Below are 24953 nucleotides of genomic sequence, written 5' to 3'. Positions count from 1 at the left end.
ATCTCTTAATAAATTCCAGATATAACTGCAAACAACTACTGTCTGAAGATTAAATTGTCCAATAAGCATTTTTTAAGTAAAAGAATAATTATTTTCAAGACGTGAATTTTTTACGTGAATTGTATCTGCATTCAGAATGTTTTTATAGTATTTTCCAATAAAAACAGTGGTTTACAATTTTACTTATTAACAATATATTTTCTTGAACATTAATCGTATATAATTATCAAAGGAATATATAATTTATTCTGGATGGGTAAGGTTGGGAGTGGTTTACAATTTTACTTATTAACAATACATTTTCTTGAACATCAATCGTATATAATTATCGAAGGTATATATAATATATTCTGGATGGGTAAGGTTGGGTGTGGGGATTACCTCCTATCGAGGTCCATGAGGAAGATTTTAGGGCACTAATCTCAAGTCATGTCCCCTCTGAACCAGCCATCCAGTAAAAGCTCGATTCACAAAATAGGACAATTTACACAAGGTGTAAGGAGTACCACATCAAATGTCGTGTAACAGTCTTTGCTGAGATTGCATGCAAATCTATAACTCAATTTCATTTTCAAGAAGTCTTTCTCGAGATATCTTGCTATTCATACCCATTTTATGTTCATTAAATTAGGTTTCATGAATGCTGTTTAAATAATAAAAATTCCATTAAGCTAAGGAGGGTACTACAACAAAGTGACATGTACCACAATCGAACTCAGTGTTTTTTTTGTTCTCTTAGGTCAAAAAGCTTATAAATTGCACATAGTCCTGTAAGGACCTTTGCGCTGATTTTGGAGTGATAGGATATTCTGGATGGGTAAGGTTAGGGGCTAGGGGCCACCTGCTATTGAGATCCATGAGGAAGAATTTAAGGGACTAATCTCAAGTCATGTCCCCTCGAAAGAAGGGGAGGCCAGCTCTGAACCAACCTCTCCAGTAAAAGCTGGCAGGGAGTGGCACACCTTTATGTTGAGGCTAGTAAGAACTTAAGGAACGAACCCCACCAACTCCAACAGTCATCTCCCGCAGTTAGAGATTTGCCACTCCTGGACATCCATAAGATTGCCCAGATTTAAGTGACACATCGGTTTTTGCTGTGCCCAGTGTAGGTTTAACAGGAAGGTATAAACCAGCCAGAATTGATTCCTGCTGGATCAATAGCTTAGTTACAGAGCCACAACTGATACGTGTTGTTCGCAAGGATTGCTGAGAGACGGTGAAAACACATAGGTTTTGGTCACATAATGTATATATTACAAAGGATTAAAAAGAATGTCTGAATGAAGACCGAAAATGACTTGCTACCATGACAACTTTTGACTGACATTTTTTAATGTCTACCTGCTCGTCAGTTCAGCATTTCCTACAGAGCCATAACCAAACATATACATGGCGTGCATTACTGCTTTCTTAGTTGTTACAAGTACGCGCATCTACTATGTATCTCGTTATTATTGTTCATCGTGTGGTAGTGTTGTGATTAGTTTGGAATATTTATCTTGTTTTACAATGAAATTAAAATTTATTTAAAAAAAAGTTTTGTAAATAAATCTTTTTTATTTTTATCAATAAAAATGCTAATTTTAAGCAAATTGTTTAATACTCTTTTTGCTTTTACTTTTTATAATTTAGTTACGGTATAATAAAAATTAGCTTTGATCTTAAAGAAACAAACATTTTTTACTTGTCTTGACATCATAGAAAAGCTAATGGATTTAGTGGCGTGCGAAGGGTTAACAATTAAATTCATTAATATGTTGGTGACTGGAATTGATAATTTTATCAATCACATAGTAAAACAAATAACATTGTATCCTTTAAACATATTTTTTATTTACCGGCACTAAAATTTAATTTAATTACGTTATAAAATTTGAGAATAAATTTTTGTCTAGAGAATAAAATATGTAATGTTTGGAATTTTCCAGCAAGATTTAAATCTATTATTGGCCTGCATACCTACGCAGGAAGGAGGTCAAAGTCGTCACTGACGTGTACCATGGGGACGTGAGAGTCCTCTATGACAGGTTTGGCCTTGAATTCACAGAGCCCCAACTCCTTCATTTTCCACTCCCAGTCCATTTTTTGCACAGCATACAAGCTCTCTGCTTCATTGTGGTGCCTCAGCAGCATGGCCTCCTACTCAACAGTCAATACAAAATGTTGTAACCGATTTATATTTATACATTTTCTCATTGTTTTTAAAAAATATATTGTACTTTAAATTAATGAAAATGTGTTCAAAAGGCATTTAACAATAAGGGATTAATTACACAATTTTATTTTACACAGTTTAGATGCATTACACAAGTAATTGACTCACTAAGCTGACGGCTAAGAGATTTTTACATAAATAACTTTCAAATAAAGTGTTATTTTTTAATGCAACTAGTTAGGAAATAAATAAAACAGAAACAAGAGAAATTTGATTTTATCTTTATAAATGAAAATCCAGTCTTCTTATCAATTCTAATGCTGTTTCATCTGCCTTATGAAAATAGGCTAGCCCCCTGGAAAATGCATGCAAACAAAATGTTTCTACTATATGACATATTGTTTGAATTTTGACTCCACAGTGGCAGGAATCAATGGGAGCCTAACCTCAACCAAACTTCCAAGACCTACCCACTATCCTGTTGGATTGTGTTGGATTGAGAATCAAGAACTTATGTCTGTTGTCAAATACATTCCAACACATAATCCAGGTGTAATTGGATGAAAATTCATTTCTCTTTAGGCAACGGGCAGTCTATAGAGAGGTAGATGTCTGGACAGCAGTCAGTTAGGGGTTTGACAAAATCTTCTCATATTCTCTTAGTAAAGCCTCTTTGCAATGTATAACAAGAGGTGCTATGTTACTGGGAGCCAAGGAAGAGGAGAGGGTGTCTCAATGTGCTACCTAATGTCCTCATAACTCTTCTAGTATGAGAACTGTTGAGCCAGACGGTAGCGCAGTATTCAGCTGCAGAGTTTACTAGAGAAAAAGCTGACTTACGCAGTGTGTTGGCTCTCCAAGATAACCCTACTTAAGTTCCCAAATGTGTTTGTTCCAATACATCACCAATAATTTCATGATATGGACTGCCAGGCAAGATTTCTTAAACAACGACAAATTCAGCTCTCTACAACTCGCTACCCATATAGCCTTCACCACAGTCATGGTGTTTCTAGATGTAAACATTAAACTCATAAATGGCCCATTACAGACTGGAGCCCATTTCAAAACAACAAACAACCTACAATATCGTCACTTCAACTGCCACACTAACATAAAAAAATTCATTCGATTCTGTCAAGCAGTCACAGGACAGCGCATATATATGCTTCAACGAGAATGAACTGATGAAGCCTTTGTACAGCAGGGATACCAAAGAACTTATCCCACACCAAATCCACCTTGCCCAATATATCAATAGGACTCTACCAAAATCCAAATCTGATAAGTTCCTGTCTCTCACCACATTTAACCATAGCCTTACAACACCTCTATATTGAAATATGGTTTAAAATGTTACAAGCCTCTTCTTACACAAAGGCTTTCATACAATCTGCTCTCCTGCCACTTTTAAACAACCCCAAATCTGAAAACTCTACTTATTAATCCCAAAATCCCTGATCTCAACACACATAATATAAAAATAATTCCAATACAACCGAAGGCTCTTTCCCATGCAATAACCATAATTGCAAAACATGTTATATAAACCAATCTACTGACACCTTCACAAGCTCATCAACAAAGGAGGTATTTAAGATAAAAAAGGACACAACACCTGCTTTACAGAAAATATCATTCACTTACCTCAGTGCCAACATTGTCTTGTACAATGTATAGGCCTCAAAGTAACCTAATAACGAGTATAAATGGTCACAGAAAAGATGTCAAAGTAGACCACAAAGACAAACCAGTCCCCTAACATGCTACAACCACAAAGTTAGCAGCATGTTGTCCATCTTTTATCTTTTTGAATATAAGTTTTAAACCAAAAATGATTCATTAAAGTTCATTCAGTAGTCGTTCCCAACAGACTGCAATCCATCACAGTTAAGAGACTGGAACTAGCATGGGTAACAAAACCCAGAAATCCTTCAAACCTAAACCTGAGATAATTCCCTCCCTCACTCCCCTCAGCAGGCTAACAGTTATAATTTATTTACACAAGTATGGTACTTAATACAGTATCAATCAGTGTCTAGATGTAGAGAACAGACAACCCTGCTACCCACATTGACTCTACAACCCAAAGTGGACACACAACTGGAATGCTAAAAGAGAGAACTGGAATATACTACTGGCTGAGAAAGATTACTGTGCAATCAAATATTTCTTTAATTGTAGTGCATTGAATCATTTCTAAATATGTGTACTTCTATGTGTCATTACGCCTTTCTTTCATATCTGTAGACCCTAGACGGAAGTTTTTAAGGCAGGCCTGCTGATTTTTTAACCATTAGTAATAGTAAGTAATTTAAAGTGAAGTAGTCTCACTTTGATGAAAGTTCTTAAATGCTGGTTTGCTAAGCAATATCTCCTGCATAAATTAGCTTCTTGGATTGTGTTAAGGTGAGGTCAGCAGTGTATGAATTCAAAAGCAGGGAAGCAAGAACCGACTCCTGAGGCAAACCATCCTTGAGGGTTTTGAAAGGGCTCTCCCTATGTTCCAGACAGACCTTGAACTTTCTGCCTCTTTACAATTGAGAAAGAGCAAAAGAACAGGGAACTGGACAAGAATGTAAAATTTATAAAGAAGAACTTCAAAACAGTGTCATAAGCCGCAATAAGATCCAAGAAGGCGACAGATATCTGGATTTCTTCTAATAACTTCCCCCCCTATTTCATAACATACAAATAATGTTTGGATAGAATGGTAATAGTACACCAAAAGACCATTACGGATTTTAAACTATAATTCACAGAATCAACTATGATTAACAAATTAATTGATAAAACGAAAGTATGCCTATCCCCACAAAAAAAAAAAAAAAAATCATTGAGTTTAGATATTTATATAAATATACAACTCAAATAACGGGAGGTTATACAATCAACCAAACCTATTTCTGCTTTTCAGAATTCGCAAATAACAAAAAACAACATCTAGTACATTAAAGGAGAAGATTGATTCCATATTTTGACTATTTATAAGTGATATTTTGTTTTTTAAATAGATTTTTTATACCAAAATACCTTAATTTTTTCCCATTTATCATCGACATCTTGCAACCAACTGAGAAAGAGCCGACCATTATATCGTGACCGTGCGTTGCGATCCTTCTCCTCCTGCTCTGGTGTGATAGCACTATACACTTCCTCATCACGCAGTATGGTGCAGGCAGAAAATGGAAGAGCCTGATTAGCTAGCGCTCGGGCGGCACGGCCATGGACTCTCAGAATTTCTTGCTCAACAGACAACACCAGCTTTTCCTTCTCAATTACATGCTGTGACAACAAACAATTACTAATTAAGATTACAACCACAAATAATCCAAGAACTAGTTATAAAATAATAAGACTGATTTATTTAACATTTCATGCAAACAATGTCCATAAATTTAATTTAGCTGACAAGCCTTATCAGACATGAGAGTATGATTATATTTCTAGTTTTGTTGTATACTGAACTGAGAAGAGATTACAAGTTCGTTAGATGCAAGGCAATTGATGTGGAACATGTGGGGGTATTGGTGCGATCTAAATAATGCTGTATTCAGAATCTGTTTAATGCACATCTGGTAGTGTCTTGGCATTGTCTAAACGTTTTAATACTTTCATTTTTTCTCCTGAAAAATCACACGCCTTTTTCGTTTTCCACTCATGTTGTAACACTAACACTGTACACTTTCCATACCTAAAAAATGGGTAGACTGCAGTGACAAAAATAACAAACGAAACGAACATGTCCAAATAACTCGTGTGACTGACTAGCAGTAGAAAATTCTGTGGCATTCCAGAAATATAGAAATATGGCAATGTTGCAGTGTCATTCAGTGAAAGTTCATTCCTATAGGCTACTCTTGGACGAGCCTCCTTCAAACAAATGTCAGGTCATCATCATCATCATCGTCAGACGTTTCCGTTCTCACGGGTCGTCGTCGTACACAGCCTCCTCCACTTTAGTCTATCCTTCCAGGTCTCCTCTTCATCCACCTGTATTTTCTGTAGTCCCCTTCTCTCTATGTCTTTCCACACTTGGTCCTCCCATCTTCCTCTCGGTCTTCCTCTTGGTCTTCTTCCTCCTTCCTCCTTCTCCAGTGCTATTCTAGGCATTCTATTATCTCCCATCCTCTTCACATGCCCCATCCACTGTATTCTTCTTCCTTCCATTGTCTCTTGCAGTGAAACTACCTTCAATCTTTCTCTGGTTATTTCGTTCCTTATTCTATCTCTTCTTGTAGTCTTCTCTATCCCTCTTAAAAATCTCATTTCTGCAGCTTGCAATCTGCTTAAATCATTTTTAGTCCACGTCCACGTCTCTGCTCCATATAATAAAATTGGTTGGAAATAAGATTTATACATCAATACTTTTGATTCTTTCCCAATGTTCCAACTCCACACAATCTTCTTCACCATATTGAAAAACTTTCCACTCTTCCATATTCTGTTTCCTATCTCTTCTCTTATTGTGCCCCTATCTGTTATGATACTTCCTAAATAACACAGGAGGTGACCTAACATAAATCAGAAACTGTTACGCCACCAACAGGATGCGTATTTCAAGTATTCACTACTCGAACCAGCAACAGCCAGAGTACACTCATCACAGATCGATATAGCCCCTAGTCACACACATTATCATATTATTGTACTACTACTGCTTGATCTATAAAAAAAACATTTTATTTAAGGCCTCAGGGTTAATTGGGACTCGGATAAGCAGGAATTTACTGTAAATTTAAAAATGCTGTAAAATGTATGTTTAATATTTTATTAAATTAAAGCATCTTACTTTCCAAATGACTCTTGTGTTAGATTAGTGATCTTACAGTCATAGCATCTACCCCAAAAATCCTGAACAATAAATGTCTATACTTTTATTACTTCAATTTGACATTCTAAAATCTATTTTATACAGTTGTTCATATGTTTTCAGCAGCTAGGAATTATTTATTGTTCCATTTACCATAGTACTAAAATAATAATAATAAAAAAAAACAGAGTGGCTCTTTTATAAAACATTTAAGAATAATATTATAAAAGTCAATTCATAAAAATTTTGTAATTCCTATATTTTTTCTACACTTTGATGTGTACTTCAAGAGACACAGCATACTTCCATTACAACCTATGATGACAAGAGGCCTAGTATTTTGCTACAAAAGTCTTGTTGTTGAGATTGGCATACAATGCGTTAAGAAAGAACCAGAACAGTTTAAAGCACAATTCTCAATCTGTTCAGACGGAAAACATAACAATGCTTATAAAAACGCATAAAAACTATTATTTCGAATCTCTAGCCAATTATTTCCAACATCCACTGATCTGCCAATATTAATCAGGTATTGAGGTGAAACAAGCAAAATTAAAAACAATGAAGTCTTAAAAGTTAACATGTCTGAATAGTTTGACAAGACATAAATGTAGGTTATGTTTCTATTGAGAACCAATAGGTAAGCACTAGATATAAGATAAGTTGAGATTTCAGATTTATTGAAATGTACATCTATATAAAACATATTCTAAAAGTAAACATATTCAAATTTTGGAGTCGAAGCGAGAAATAAAATGTGTAGCTTGCATTGCATGATACACAATTCTGATTTTATAAAGGATTACACAATTTGAATGGTTTAATGTTACAAATAAAATAGTCTCAATTATAAAAAAATATAATAGAGAACAATTTGCCTAAATGGTTATGGAATAGCTACAGAATTAATAGTAGGGTATATTTCATTTTTAAAACACATAAAAATAATAGTGTGTCTGCAGCATAATTGATTCTTCTGTAACTAAACAATTCAGGTTGTTGAACTATAATTAAACATGTAGTAACTAGAAAGAACCATGTAGTAACTGAATGAGTTAAAGAACGTTTTATATCATGAAAAAATGTAAGTACTTCTCCACCAAAGTTACCTGTGTCCGGAGCCTGAACCGCTCTTTCTCCTGCTCCACAAAGAGATCTTTGATGGGGCCCTGGAGGGAGGCAGGGGGTGCCACTTGTGACACGGGAAGTCTTGAGCTGGCATTGCCTGCAAGGACGTATGTGCAGCGGTTCATCAAATAATCCTTGAAACCCTGAGGAGGCTTTGGTTGCACCGGAAACAAGCCTTTCCGTCTTCTGTCAATCTGTGAAGTATTAGGGTGCATTAAGATTACAATATGCAGTCTCATTACTTTTCATGTTACAGATATGACACTACATATCTAAGAGGTAAGAATTCAATTATCTTGGATCAAAAAAGAATATCTAAATGTATGAAATCATAGTAAAGGATTATTTGTAGATATTTTATAGCTAAAAATTACAATCATAACAATTCCAATAATGTGTTTTATCATTAGTCACTATTTAGGTTTGGTACCCAGAAGGAACTAAATACCATACTAACCAGCAAACATTCCAATAATAAACAAGTAAAACACCCTTACAGTGTTGGAGTCTTTTCAGCCTAGACAGTGCACAGAAGCCTGACATGATGACACTAAATACGGTAACAAGAAAGACAAATACTTACTGTCATCAAACAAATACAGCTGGAAAACCACTGGGTCGGCGTACTGACCTGTTACATCATGATCACTTTTCTATTGTAATATGTTAAAGAATTTTTAAAAGAACTATATGTAGAATTTTGTTTAAAAAGTCATGCACAATTAACTTATTCATGCATTTCTAAATGTCAATAAAAATAAATAAAAAGCAAGAAAAAAACCTGAACGTGACGTCGAGCTGAGCTTGTCACTGTATTGTCAGTCCCAGGTTTTATGTGATGATCAGCCATCTTAGGGATCCATTGTGGGTTAACAAGGTTCCTTTTATGTCCCACCTGTTTGCGTATGTTGAGGAAGAGCTGGTAGCAGTTGGTGATGGGCTGCTCATGTGGGTGTACGCTGACTTGGGCGCTCGTTGAGGCCGTGTCACTGGACTCACTTGTGGGCAGCGTGTCACGTGGCTTGAGTTTGCGTTTGCGTGGGTGCAGCTCCACTGGAGTGGGGTGATTCTCTGAGGGGTCGACAGGCTTCTCCTCGGCAGGGGTTTCCGACTGGGCTGCCTCTGTGGAAGGGGCCGGAGACACATGCCCTGGAGATGGATTCTCTGGAGCTACTGGAGAAGAGCTACCGCTAGGAGCGCCACTGCTTCCTCCAGACCTACTGCAAGATCAACAGTCTTGGGATTAATTTACAGTAAGGTGGAAATGGAATTTTCAATATTAATATTAACATTGTTTATGCACTTTTGTTTTTTCAACTACAAGGTAATTACTCATCAAATATAATTTCTTTCATTATTAAAGGCAGTGAGATTAATGATTCTTTAGGATTAGATATTTACTTTTGCTATTCTGACTTTCCTGCAATATTCTTTTCTTTTATTTATAAATCTTCGAACATTGATTTTAATCTTCCACAATAAAAAAGACCTAAAAACACTAATTATGGTTATTAATTCTCTTTTCAAACACAATAGATGTCACTTTTTTAAACATTTAAGAGGCTATATGTAGACAATATAAATATTAAATGAATGTGATGTGCCTTATTTGTTAGCCTTATTATAATATCCACATTAGCTTGTGTGAGCCTTTATATCTAGTTATTAATTGATAAATACTTACATTTCCTATAAATTTTTGTCAAACCTATAGTAATTAATCACACAGTGTGGTTGTAGGTACTATTAGGCAGGTCATACACTGCTGAGTTGGTCTAATGACTGTTGATCAATTCTAATGGAGGTCAACTTTCAAGCCAGTTCAGATACATGATTTATCTTTTTACCTTCTTCTTTGTTGGCATCAAAAGAAGCAATAATAATAATTGGTACTTCTAACTTTAACTAAAGATAACTTTTAATTATTGACACTAATAAAGATGGCAACATAGGGTACTGTTCAACAGCAAGATCCAAGTCTAGTACAAATCCAAATTAATATTGCTGTAACTGCGATGTCATAAAAGGACGTACACTTTCATCTGTATACATTTTCCAATTTTATTGTCAGTAGTGGATGTGGTGACCAGGAAATGTCATGCCAACATCCAGCAAAAATAAAACACTGAACTAACAAAGAGAAGTACCTGTGAGTGCTTCGAAGTACCCTGGAGTGAGATCGCTGCTCTTCAGTCATTTCAGATTCCAGAGTGTTAGGTGGAGGGGTGGTGGTGGTAGTGGGAGCATCTGTTGGTGGGGGACTGGTGGTGGGGGTTGCACTCGCCACAACATACGGAAGTGCCGAGTGATGCCTGGCAGTACCACATTTACCATTCCTCGCCCCTTGTTCTGATTCTAATGAAGGTATTACGATTTTCAATGGTGGTACTTTGGGTCCTGGGCTTTCAACATTTTTCGTTCCTTCTTCGCCATCGCTATCCCCCGTGGCAGACTTCGGACTGCCCCCACTGTTGCTCCCACTCTTCACTGTTGTGGACAGGCATTATATGAGTTACAAATGTAGAAAATATGATTACTGTTTTTTAATCCTACCATTTAATTAATTTATTGGTTAACTTTCGTCAATCTCTACATTTGGATATAACCTTAGTTGCTGATGATGGATTAAAGGGTAATATAGGCTGGAACTAAATTTACCTCGAGAAGCAGAGGAATCATCTTTACGTTTCTTTCTTTTGTTTTCTTCATCTTCCTCTGTGCTGTGACGCTTGAGATCCTTGGTCTCTTCCAAAGGCGGCTCTGGAGCTGCAGAAGAAGATTCTGATTCTTTTGAAGGTTCACTCGAGGCTTCTGGTCGCTCTATTTTATCTGTTGTACTCACACCAGAGGGTGTACTCACTGAAGTCATTTCTCTTTCCTTGGAAGTAGATTCTTCGGCTGGAGGAGGACTGACATGAGAAGTCGGTCTCCCACTACTGTTTTCATTGGCAGGGCTGGAAGGTATTGAAAGTATTTAAAAATTTTCCTTTATATTTCCTAGTTAGTTATATATTAATTAATTTTTTAATTCATTATATCATTTAAGAAACATAGAAGTGACTATATAAATAGTTACAACTTAGAGATGATTAATTATTGATAATATATAAACTGATAAGAGTAATCCTGATAACAATAATTAGTACAGGTGCTTGAGAGATTCTAAACATATACTAATTTACTTGACATGCATGAATTTTTAGACTTCCACCAAGGTTATTGTAAGGACAGAAATTTAATTTAAGTTTTTTATTTTTTACGTTTAAAAAATTTGATAGAGCATTTTATTTTTAACTGAAAATTTGTTTATTAGAATATAGACTTAGAATTTAATAAAAAGGCCCATGATCAAACGTCATGTCCACAGTACTAGTTGTTGATTTTTATGTTCAAGAAATTTATTCATTAACAAGTTAAGTGCCATACTAACCCAATTGATCGATCCTCTGACAGTGTTTGTACAGTTTCATGTTGTACTTGACTCTAGAGGTAATTAAAGAACTACATATTTGAGTCAGATATCAGCTTGATCAGAGAACATTGTTCTTTAGTTAATTAATCCTAAATGGTCCTTTGTTTAAAATACCTCTTGGATAGTTGTGTTTTGTCTATTTGCAGTATTTTTTTGTTTATAACTGTAGAGAATTATGTTCAGCATAATTTGAAAAATGTAAATATGATATATTATAAAAGTGAAATAACATAACGATAGAACATATTGGTTTTTGAAAACATAAATTTCAAATGCAAGTGTAGGAGTAATATAAATAATTGTATATCCCGTAAGTATAAATTTAAAAAAGTTTGTATTTTGTTTACCAGTTACTAAAAAAGAAAAGTACACGTAAAATGTCTTAAAAATTACACTATATATAACAAATGTAAACGGACCTTATGAAGACCTTCCAAATTTACACATTCTGAAAACCCTACTAACAGTACAATCAAACTTTGAAAGCTTATCACGTGATAACTTTGATTTTAATTACAATACAATATTTAAAGCCAATTTTCAATATCTCATACATCGACTTCACCTTGTAGAAAAAACTAAACAATGAGTTACTTCAACAATATAAACATTTAATCAATTTAAAGCAAACTAACAGACTTTTTGTTGGAAAAAACTATTATAGTATTGATGAGTATTTTTGATGGATCCTGAATTTTAAAATTTAATTTTAACATAGATTACATCATGTTTGTTATGTTATGTATGTATTTGTTATGTGTATGTATGTTATAAGTAATGTATTTTCATGACTGTCACTTTTGAAGTTGGGTAAATAAAATAATACTTACTACTTCAATGTTTTTTAAATCAATTTTGTTAGATACAGGCTAGGTAAGAATTAGAAAATAAAAAAAAAGTATTAAAGTAATCATGACTTTCTTGTTGACGATTTTGAGTAGTCTCTGCAAAAATTAGGCTTCCTAGGTATCTCACAGAAATTGGTCACTTTCTTCAAGTTCTCTGTTAACAAAGGCCTATGGTGAGTGTGCTATGAGTGAAACAAGGGTTTACCAGTGGTATAAACGTTTTGAAAATGGCCGTGAAGACATTGAAGGGGACTAACGCTCTAAATGACCCACAACATCAACTGATGAAAACATGAAAAAGTGGAAGAAATGGATATGAAAGATTGCTGCTATATTATATTCAGAGAAGTCACTGATGATGTTGGCATATTAATTGGCTCATGTCATGCAATTTTTTCGAATGTTTTGGTTATGAAACGGTGGCAGCACAATTTGTTCCAACAACAGCAGTGAATGGAAGTTGCTCAGGAGTCAGAAGTCGACGACGATGCAGAATTACTGAAACGTGTTATAATAGATGACAAATCATGTGTTTGTGGATATGACGTTGAAACTAAGGTTCAATCATCCCAGTGAAGGCATGGTCTACATCACCAAGACCGAAGAAGGCTCGACAAGTGCAGTTGAATGTAAACGTTATGCTCACTGTGTTCTTCAATTTTAATGGCATAGTGTATAATGAATTCTTGCCTCAAGGTCAAACTGCCCATAAGGAGTACTACCTGCATGTTCTACACAGTTTGTGTAAAGCAATCTAAAAAAAAAAAAAAAAAACACTTGGATTTGTGTAAAAAAAAACTTTTGCACCATGGCGATGTACTTGCTCATACTTCATTGCTTGTTTGTGAATTTTTTGCCAAAAGCAGTACTCTAAAATTGCCTCAGACAAGGCTCTATGTGACTTTTCTATATTTTAGAACTGTCGTTTTGTAAGTATAGATAATATTAAAAGTACATCGTTGAAAGAGTAAAGGCTATCCCAAAGAACAAGTTTGAGAAGTGTTTCAAGGATTGGAAGAAGCACTGGTACAAGTGCATAATATCTAATGAGTACTATTTTGAAGGTGACATCATTAATGTAGACGAATTTTAATTTTTCAATAAATTAAAATTCCCATTACTTTTCGAACATACCTTGTATGTTACAGAAAATTGAATGATACAATTCTTTGAGTATGAAGAATATGAAATGAATATTTTACTATGTGTCAGTTGTATGGACATTTTAAGGATACAAGTTGTTGTATGATTAAATTCTCAAATATCAGACAGTAATAATTAAAATAATTAATACATTGAGGACAAATCTTGAAACAAATAATTTGAAGTTGATAAATCTGAAATGTAATACACAGATTAAATAATAATTACATATATTTTAAAAATATATTTATTCATTGTTAACAATTTGCGAAAACAATATATTTTTTTGTACCTGCTTTCATGACTTTCGGCCTCAACATTTCCCTTGGCACGATCTTTCTTCTCCTCCCTAGCCTTCAACTGATGCAGCCGAAGAGTTACACGTGGCGTCCCTTTGTTTTCCACTGTTGGATGAAAAAAAAACTATTATGATCTATGTTACACGCTTGTAGAAGAAGAGGGTTCATTTTAAATTATGGCCCGCTTATGACACTACCTATTACAATTTAGGTACACATCCTAAACTAATTTATTTGGTATTATTATACCAAAAGAAACATTAGAAAAAGAACAAAGTAAGAACAAACACTACTGTAAATGACCTTAGAATTCTAAAAAAAATGTTTGTTTCGTGTTATAATGCATAATGATTTATGTAACATTCCTTTTCCAAACTTTGAATGACCGTCATATTGAAAACTTAAAGAGATATGGAATAAAGTAAAAGTTACATATAATTATATAATATAAGTAAAAGATGTATCCTTTAGATCTATGTAGCGAATTAGGTAAGTGAAAAATGTTGCTCGAATATGAATGGCCGCCATCTTGAAATATTTTTATTGGTTCAGACTGGCTAACAAACTTATCCAAGCTATGTACAAGTACTGCCTTTGTCCCCAAGTTAGACCTGGATATTTTCAAAATTATAGCAGTTAATGTGTTCACAAGCTTGTGTTATAATGCTAAAGCCCCAAAATACATACATCTATACTTCTATACAGAGGTGCTGAGAAGTCTTGAAACGGTCTAATATCTTCTGTACTTGTAAAGGTACAAGTATAAACCTTTGTATAGTGACATAGGGCATAAAATTGACCTTTTTGATGCAATCAGTAGCTCTTTACTACCTCAGGAACCTGTAAGGAGTCTGTGGAAAGTCTGTGTAAGCAGGTCGATGTGCACTTCATTTTAAAGGGCTAGTCAAGCAAAGAAGAATGCCGCATACCGAACTTCAAAAGCTTTATCTATTACAAAATTGTAGCGGTCCAAAGATTTTAAAAGTAAACTCTAAATTCAGGAAATTGGTTTGGTTCATTTAATTTCACATTAATAATTTTTAATGGTTAGTAACAATAGCAACACAAAATCATATACCTAGATTGCTGTAGGTCAAATTGTTTCTCCTTGGCTTCTTGGCAAAATCAAACATCCAATAGATGTTTTCACCACTCATAAGTTCACAAAACTCCAAAAATTAAAATCATCTTCACATAATTTGTGAACTAAGCGCATTTTATTACCTTTAAAATGATTTCGTTTTAAAATTCAAGTCACTGAAAAGTGGCTAATTTGAGTTCTGATGCAGCTGACGTAAGAGAGCTATGTGGACCTTCAACAAATGTCTGCAAGACGTCCAAATTATTGTCCTTATACGTAGCTGTCTGTGGCCTTCCAGATTTTGGTCAATCTATAACGCTACCTGTTTCTTCTAAACACTTTATTGTGTAATAAACAATAGATTTTGAAATAGCATTTCTATCTGGGCAAGTATCATTGAATAAATTTTGAACCTCTTCCAACGACCGAATACGATCACCATAACCACGCATCATTAACAAAGTAATTCTTTCGTTCTCGCTTAGTGACAAAAAGAGTAATTACGCAAAATGCTGAGTTACTGCTAGCTACTACACTCAATACTGTTGAAAGGTAAATGAACTAGCAATTTTATTCCTGACATGGGGGCACCCTTAATGATGTTATTATTCTACTAATGGGCAGAGTTCAACTGATTGATCAAATAAACAATATCTCAGAACTTTCCCTTCTACATTCCAATGTTAGGAATTCCTAGATTAGATAATAACCATTTGGGTGATCCCTCAATGAATATGATATTGGCTATTTCTTTGTTGTTGTGATTTTAAGGTAAACATAAAGACAGGAAAACTCTTTAAAATAATGCCTTACTGTAATTCATAATAAGGAACCATTTTGTAATGGAGAAAGCTTTTGAAGTGCGGTTTGCAGCATTCGCCTTTGCTTGACTAGCCCTTTAAAATTATGTGCACATCGCTATGCTTACATTTAAGATTTCCCACCGACTCCTTAGGGGGCAATTCCCATGAGGTGAGGAAGAGCTACTTACACAGTTTCAAGACTTATCAACACCCCAATACATATACATTTTTGGATTAAAGTGGTTTTTGAGTCTGGGGGGTCATAATTTCGAGAAAATCAAAAAGATCTCCCGGTGTTTGTAATAGGCAGATTTCTAGCAGGCAACATTATTATTTATAAACTCTTGGATGACAGTGGATATTTACCTTTCTGTACATAGAACACTTTTTTCAATTGAGCTTAATGATCTGATGTCACACGTATGTATAATTTAAATATTCACTTGGTTACAATAAATATTCTTAAGTAAGCAAAGTCGTATTTTTTATTTTTTTAACAAATAAGAGTTTTTACTTCTATTACATTAGAGTTTGAAGTGAATATCGTGTTATTGCTACATTATATTTTGTATCAAGAAATTCGATTTTAGGTGTCTAAAACAATTAATTTTATATACATATTTGGTATCAATCGCAAGTTATAAAAATGTCTTGTGGATTTGAAATACATCGGACTATAGAGCTCTGCCCCACAGATTCCAAAGTTCCAATGTTTACCCTTGTGACTCATAGGAGTACCATGTTTTACACCACTAACAGATTGGTATAAAACAGCTCATTACTATCACACATTGCTTAAGCAGTTTTATTCAATCCACTAAATAAAACTTAATAGACCTATCAGCTAATTTCTTTAAGATGGTTTTCATGTTGTATTTCAATTTTTTATAGAATAGAAAGTTTAGGGCATTTTTAATCAAATATCATGCAAAACTGACAAACTATAGCCTATCTTATTAAAATATAAATCTGCACTTTAGTGTCACATTTGATGCAAAAGTATGAATAATTTAAAAATTGATATAATATGTACATGTTCATAACTATAATACAAAACATCACAGAAATACTTTTTTAACTTTACAGTTCTTTTACCTTAACAACAATTAACAGAAATCACCTGAAATGTATTCAATTGTCAAGAGAATTAATGTAATCATGATCACATCCAATACATAGCATACATTTTAGCAATTAACTTGTTCTTATTAAAGATCCTTTTTACACCCAATTTCACATTATTTTTCAAGATAAGAATGATAAATGTTTAATTGTTAAATCAGATTATGACCTTTATATAAATATTTTAATAGTATAAAATGTCACATCCAATACATCAAGAATGGCTAAGTTATTTCTTATTAGAAATTGATGAGGTCTAGAAACCTTTTACACATCTGATTAGCACATAGGCTAAGTAAAACTTAAAAAAAGCTTTCAGTCATTACATAAAAAACCCAATCTTAAGTTTGATTAAAAATGCCCTAAAATACATAATATATTATTATTTGTTGTAGATGTATGAAAAAAGGTACATACTGTGTTATACATATTGCTTGAATTTTTGGTAAAGAGGTCTTCGATTACAAGTAGAGGTAACATATGGCCAAGACTAAGTTAATGTCTTGATAAATGTTACATATATTTTTTATTGACAAAAAATTATCTAGAATATTAATATCAGAATTTTATGGGCTATGTATATTTTTATTAGTAAAATCTAATTTTCTTCTATAACTAACTTATTCTGGAATGTATACAGTCTGAAATCTTGACAAAAAATATGATTCAACAATAGAAATTTATTTAAAATGTTGAAAAATGTTCTATTGCCTTTCTGAATACCTTTTAGCAATTTATAAAATAATACAGGTAGGCCTAATATTACTATGGCATTTGAAGTTTAAATTGTTAAAACAATTATTGATATAGTTGTTAGTCAAATATAAATTTAAAAGCATACAAATTATCAATACAACAAGAATAAAAGCTATTTCACTAATTATAATAAGGTTAAAGGTAGAGTACGTGAACCTGGTTTTTATATCAATAATCAGTATGTTTTAATCTAAACCATAAATATTATTATCTATTACATAGTTCTAAACAGGATCCTAATATTTGTTATTCTTCTAAATTAAAATGATAGGTAACCTTTCGTTCAACTAAATATCTACAATCTTATCCCTCTAATCTTATTTACATGTTTAAATAAGGCATCTTTTTTACTTTAAATGAATAGCCTAGCTTTAAAACATGATAAAACTGTTTTTTTTTCTGGCTTCACAACATCGGACTGATCCCAATAAACCAACCTCCTTGAAGGTCAACTCTGTGGATATTTAAAATAGAATTACGATTGTCTAGCGAGGATCCTCTCATCTACTTTTTGAAAGTGTTGGATGGTATCAGGCTCTTCTAGCATTTCAATCAATCCCAAGAATGTACTATTTCCTGTTTAAATTGCTTATTTAGTTGTTATATTTCAATTTTATTTTTATAAGTATATGTTAGTGAATATTAAATTAACTCTTAAACTTGTTAAACTCATTTTTATTTTCTATCTCAGATAGCCTTTGTTGTTATTGATTGACAAATCAATAAGTAGTCTAGGTCTGATATTCAAATTTTTAAATAGGCTGTAGTTTCTGATATTCAAAATTTTAAACTGCGTCCTTGTGTACTACTCTATCCGATGTTACTGTGTAAATAAGACGTAAGTAAATTAATCAATTCCAATACACTATGATATGCTATAATAACAATTGTAAATGTATGCTCGAACAAAAATGTATCCCTAAAGTGAAATACAAACACATGTAAATTAACTAACAATAATGTCCTAACTTATGCTAGAACTTTTTAATGCAGGATCTAATAAGTTAAGTGGGTAACACAAATTATTTGTTGATCAATTGCGGTACAATACTCATTCCAAACATCTATATTGTAAATGTAAAATTTTCGGATTTAAAACTAGTATAGGTTATAAAAATTAATGTAGGCTAAAATAGTATATTGTTTATAAAGCAACTAGTAAGCCTATACATATATGTGTTAGACTAGCTTACAGGTTACACTTAACCTTATTGCAGGGTGGGCCTAGGAAGTCTTAAATGGTTAATTAAATTTAGTTTTTAATCAGTAAACACATTTCCATACAAACTTACTGAAATAAACTGTGTGTTGAATTACATCTGGACTGAAAATAAAAGATTTAACCTCAAAGCTCTACACAACACTAAACAAAACATGACAGACTTGACAAAGAACTGTTCAAACGCACACAAACACGTTTACCGGGTGCAAATCAATAACGTATGTCGCGCAACACAATAACCTTCTGTCAGAGCTATTCTTGGAAACCACACAATCAATATTGTGGTTTGTATTTGTCAAATAAGATTAACTTGATCCGAGAACAAAACTTTCTTAGAGGAATACGACCAGGGCAATCCCCTCTCCCCACCCGTCTACCTACACGAACCCGACCAAGGCCATAAGTCAATGCACGTTCTAAACTAGGCTTCTACGAAGTAGGATAAACAATTCCGAGAAACTAAATGAATTACTTACCTTTGTTGAGGGGCTGTCTCCGCATTTCAGACGAACACACCACGCACGATTGGCGACGAGCGAGGCCTACACTTGCACTACACCCCCATCCCGACCTCGACTTTATTGCTCTCAATCATTAACCTTTATGCATCCCAGGCTGACAAACAGAATTTCGCACAAGATTTCTACCAATGTTGCGTCAGTTTCGACACACAAACTCACAATATTGGCGAACTCAACTAGACCCCATACGCCCACAGTGTTTACATTGTTCACGCCTTGCACGGGTAAAACAGCTGCTAAACATATAGACACACGGGCAAAGCTTTTGGCCAAGTCCAACTCGAATTCAGCACAGCACAAGCGAAGCACACATTGCGACGGGCTGTGTCCGCAATCGATCGTTATAACTTCAAAACTGCAATTAAATTTATCGTTTTATTTTTTTTATTCTATAACATTCGAAAATTATAACAGAAGCAAAGAAATAATTTACATAAAATATAGATATTTCTATAAAGTTTTCATATAAATAAAAAATACTCCCATTTTTACAGTTTCAATAAATCTTGTTGTCACTGAATATACTAGTTATGTTATTTACACTGTACACGAGGAACTTCAAATAGAACAAAGATAAACGCAATAACAGACACTACAATGTCATCAGATAACATCAGTCACGTACTTCCATGAAATTTACGATTAACAAATGTGTTCTCACCTCACATTTCATAAACTTAATATAAACAAATTTAATCATCTAACATTATAAACTAAATTTATTGTAATTCCTTATTTATTATTTTTCATCATTTGAAACACTTAACTACATTTTATTTGTGAACGTACATAAAAATATCACACTGGTTAGAAATACACCTTCATAATACATTACAGACTGTAAAAAGTTTTAAAAACATTGCAATCAACATACAAACAGTATGCTAGTTTTTACTACTTTACTATTACTAGCAATATTAGCAATTCTGGAGCTTTCAGAATTTCAGTTTTGTTCGTAGCCCAAACCCATCATCCCATATTTCACTACGAGATGGGAGAGAAGTTGAACTGACTCCTCTTTTTAAGGGTATTTAAATACCGACATCAATCAAATTAAAAACATAAAATATTTGGGGACTATAATGTTTAACATCACAAAGATTCTTTAACATTCTCAATTACACTTTGTTAATTACTTGAATACATTAAAAATATATTATTTACTGGATATTTTGGTTATCTGAACTTATAACAGGAAGTTGGTTGTAGACTTGCTTTTAAGACAGTAAGTATCTCATGGAATAAGAAGTAGGAACCAATTTATAAACTTTATAACAAAAACAATAAACCGTTTAATTGTTTAAACCCTTAAATGGTATAAACAGATAATAAGATTAAAGCTGTCTATGTATTACTTTTTCAATATTTTTTAATAGTAATTTTAATTCGACGTTACTTGACTTTTAAAAATAGTTATAAAATATATGATATAATAAAAATTATATAAAATACAAAATTCCTAAAAATGGCCCTTTTTAATGAGATTCTACATTTCATGCAATCTCTCTGATTCTGTGTAAGAAACTTTCTTAGCTTTCTTCAAGAAATTTTTCAGATAAGTAGTAACGTTTTCGAAACTTTTCCAACTTTTAAAGGTTACAGAATTTTGAGTGGTCGGTTTGAGTGGTTTGTTAAGGAGGAGACCGAGAGGAACATAGTGCTTTTATTATTCTAAAGCTTTAGGGGAAAATATACATGTTAAAATTACTTGCTTCCCCCACAAAAGTAGCAAGCAACTCATAAAACCGCACTGGTTTGCACACCTACCTGAGGCGGCCCAGCATTTTAGGAAGCGGGTGAGATCGACTCCTGCGACATCTTGCGGCGTCTTCCCCCGCTTGTTCTTCTGATGTATATCGGCGCCGTTGTCCACGAGCAACACAACCAACTGAAATAGGATACGATATAACATTAACAACGTCAAATTAAATTTATTTCTATAGCTAACAAAACACATTTTACACTTTTTATAAATGAACAAATTAATATCACCACAAAGACTAGTGCACGGTGACGAGTTTTATTTTTAGAACTAGAACACATTTGTTGTTCTATTTTGAAGGACATTAATTGGCAGTTTATTTCATCAGATCAAACTTCCCAAAACTACCTTGCTGTGGCCGTTGACGGCGGCGTCATGAAGAGGAGTATCGTCGTCCAGTCCTCGAGCGTTGACGTCGGCTCCAGCCTCCAACAGGAGTTTCGCCACTCCCAGCCATCCATGGTTACAAGCCTCGTGCAACGGTGTCCATCCTGTACCAACCAACACCGTGAGCTTTACACAATACTCAGGAATAGCGAAATAAATTATGAGTATCAGTTCTGTGATACCGTACATCCAGTTTAACCAGTCATTAATTCCAAATTTAATTTGTTATATGTACTGAAGAGTACAAAGTTCCAGATACACTTTATTATATAGACCAGAAACGCTAAAAATGGCAATTGGTGGGGGCAGGGAATATGTTATGTTAATTTAGTAAAGAATGAACATCAATGCGTAAATGATAATCTCTCATGATAGGGTTGGACTCTGCGACTAGCAAATACAGGATACACTATAGAGTATAAAACAGCCTTGTGTGACCAGCCTGCAATAAGACTACGTTTGTAGACCCTCAAGAGATACTGTATACACGTTTCTTGGTACGTATTGGATCTATAAAACAAATCTTATTTAAAAACACCCGATTGTTTCTATTTTCACGCACAAAGTGTTGGTTAAATTATCATTGTAATGTTGCATTCTAAATCGATTTGTTGAAATGAAAGTGAAAATGTAACTTCTAAAAATGTAAGTTTGAGCTCTGACAGAAGTATGTGGGAAATATTCACTGTATAACTTGATACATATTCATGTTATATCTTCCGTTATAAATACTGTTACTTTTGTGTGATAATAATTGTATGTATAGTTAGTTTTATCTATTTCCTTTTCTGAATGTTGGGCAGTTGCATCCAAATATCTTTCAGTAATAATTTATAGATGGGAATATCGTTGATGACAAATATTTACATAAATTGGAACTGAAACTATAATTAATAATACTTTTATTAAACAGTTTAATAGCAGTCATCAAGACGCTACTATAGTTCTTACATCTAACAAGTCATCTTCTCGCGTCAAGCAGTATTAAAAGCGAAGATAATGACTTAATACTTATCCTTTGAAGATTATCATCACTTTTAATACTGTTTGACGCCAAAAAATGACTTACTTGAATTCGAAACTGTTAATAGTAGCGTTTATAACTACTACAGAACAGACTGACGAAGGTATATGATACTATTAATTGTCTATTAACATGCTTTTATCGAACTTAGACATGAAACTACTAATAAGTAAATACTGAAAAGGATTTCCCGACTGTTCTGTAATTCAATACTCATGTTTGTCGTATCGTTGAAAATGTTATGTAATATTAAAACACCATACACATACTGCCCATCAGTTTTAAGATGTGCCATTCCAGTGTTGCTGAAAGGGTAGGAGATAGTTGGCAAGTAAAGTAGATTTAGAATGAGAAGGACGTCACAGTCTAAACTTAGCCCTGGGTTGTTGGCCGGCGGCGGCTAGTCGCTTTTCCGGTTCTTGGCTTTCTGCTCTCTTAAGCTATATTTACAGTGCTGTTTCATGAAATATATACATGTTATCTAGAAATGCACAAATATTTACTTATATAACCTACTGTATTAAAGTTTTAGGAACCAATTTGAGAGTATATACAGTAACTATAAAAATTATGAAAATAATAACAAAGAAATTGAGTCTTTCTTAATTAAAAAATTACATTTATAAGTTTACATTTTTAGAATGTAACATTATATGAGGTATATTATTCTTTGGATAAATAAACAATTTAAACCACCATTGGCCGACTTACGATAAACTGATTACACAACACAGGATTCCTGTGAATTGTAATGTTACATAGTAAGAATGTTTCACTGGAACGTGAATAATTTCTAAATTTAAATTGTTCTAATTTTAAATGATATAAATACGAATTTGACGTAACCTTTGCTGAATACGACATTAAGTTTGGTCTTCCGACTATTTTTTAAACCAAAGTTTATTCAGTTACGAAATCTTTATTTTTATTTGCAGATATGTTATGAAATTATAAGCACATGTACTAAGAGATTGACTGCAACTGAACTTCCAAAGTAAAAGTTGGAAAATAAACTGGAAAACATTGTTTCAAACTTATATTAAAATCACATTCGTGGTTGATAATTTAAGGCGATTCTTGGTAACTCCCATAAAATGGAGGTGATGAATCTAGAAATTACTCGATTCTACAATAAAAAAAAACATACGACACTTCAAAAGGAACAGTATTTAACAAACTTTTATAGCTAAAATATCATTTAAAGATGAATAATTTGACCCAAGAAACCCCGTATATAACATCAAACAAAAATCACAAAATTACGGCGTTGACCACATGTGTGACTGAAAAGAAGTAGAACACAATAATTAATTGTGAAATTAGCTAATAAGCAGAACCCTTAGTATTATAATGTTGAAGAATTCGGATAGCCTCTAATATCCTATGCAGGCTGAAACACACCTTTTAATCATTTGAAATTAACTACAATTAAAGACGTACCTATAATCTTTTATTTTTTTCCAAATTGGTGTGTTGGTTTAGATATTTAATTTTAAAATTTTTTGTAGCACGAGAAATACATAAGTATACAAATACGTCTATATAACTTCCATTTATTTAAGTTCTCTGCTTGCAAAGGAAACGTTTCTCGTAGCGACAAAACAAAATGCAAACTTACTTCCAATGGTAGGATTCAATTTGTACAGTATCGAAAATATATTATTATACACATAACACATGTGTGACATAATGATTTAACATAAAACAAGTGCATTGGAAAATGTCTTGACTAATGTTTTTTACAAAATAATTGATAAGCCATACTGATACTAGTGGTTAATTTTCTATAATATGTGATTGGTCTCACACGCCATAACCAGAATTTCTTATCACAAAGTAAAAATAATTATAATTACGAGATTACTCTTGGAATCTCTATGATATTTCCTCAGTTAGCTCGTCTCAAGTCTCTGGACCTCGGCCACAGTCACCAGGCAACGCGAGGAGACGTGGCAACACCGCGGTGTTTAGAAAACTGGCAACGTCGGACTCGCCCAACCTTGAACTTGAACGGAATGACTCAAAACATTCCTGCATATTAAATTCGCGCAATCACATTTACATCCATCACTGCGCGGAGCATATGAACTGCATATTGTCAACACAAAACTGGATCATGATTATTACTTCTTTTAAAATTCATTATTATAAATAAACCGATCTAAAGTTTCTATTTACTGTAATTAACATAAACCTGTATTACTAGCTGTATTTCACAAATCTTGGGGAAATTCTTTTACTGAATATTATAGAAAGTTACATTGTAGGTTTCTATCGCCTGATTTTCGGTACATTTATGTAATATTCATTTAAGTATGCATTGTTCTTATATTACAGACAATATAATTAATTCGTGATGTTTAATAAAGTGTACGTCCGATACAGAAAAAATCGTTTCCGTGTTGTGTATCTAGTGC

The 24953-nt window shown here is 33.4% G+C and overlaps 1 protein-coding gene across 6 annotated transcripts in view; it reads right to left on the bottom strand.

Moving 5' to 3' along the window:
- LOC124366506 (ankyrin repeat domain-containing protein 11) overlaps nucleotides 1-24953 on the bottom strand; it is a 69758-nt gene that overhangs the window by 6353 nt on the left and 38452 nt on the right. The window contains exons 4-12 of one of the 6 annotated variants that reach the window (XM_046823096.1): nucleotides 21474-21616; nucleotides 21131-21251; nucleotides 13852-13963; nucleotides 10755-11050; nucleotides 10244-10583; nucleotides 8878-9316; nucleotides 8078-8290; nucleotides 5189-5440; nucleotides 1964-2139 (exon numbers count right to left, since the gene is read on the bottom strand). In XM_046823096.1, the coding sequence (XP_046679052.1) occupies nucleotides 1964-2139; nucleotides 5189-5440; nucleotides 8078-8290; nucleotides 8878-9316; nucleotides 10244-10583; nucleotides 10755-11050; nucleotides 13852-13963; nucleotides 21131-21251; nucleotides 21474-21616 (2092 nt within the window). Of the gene's footprint in view, nucleotides 1-1959; nucleotides 2140-5188; nucleotides 5441-8077; nucleotides 8291-8877; nucleotides 9317-10243; nucleotides 10584-10754; nucleotides 11051-13851; nucleotides 13964-18912; nucleotides 19222-19318; nucleotides 19815-21130; nucleotides 21252-21473; nucleotides 21617-24953 lie in introns of those variants that run through there. The other 5 variants (XM_046823104.1, XM_046823111.1, XM_046823119.1 and 2 more) reach the window with 5 other exon arrangements.

This window comes from Homalodisca vitripennis, chromosome 1, assembly GCF_021130785.1.
Source record: "Homalodisca vitripennis isolate AUS2020 chromosome 1, UT_GWSS_2.1, whole genome shotgun sequence".
NCBI lineage: Eukaryota > Metazoa > Arthropoda > Insecta > Hemiptera > Cicadellidae > Homalodisca > Homalodisca vitripennis.
This window is presented reverse-complemented; position numbering and strand designations above follow the sequence as displayed.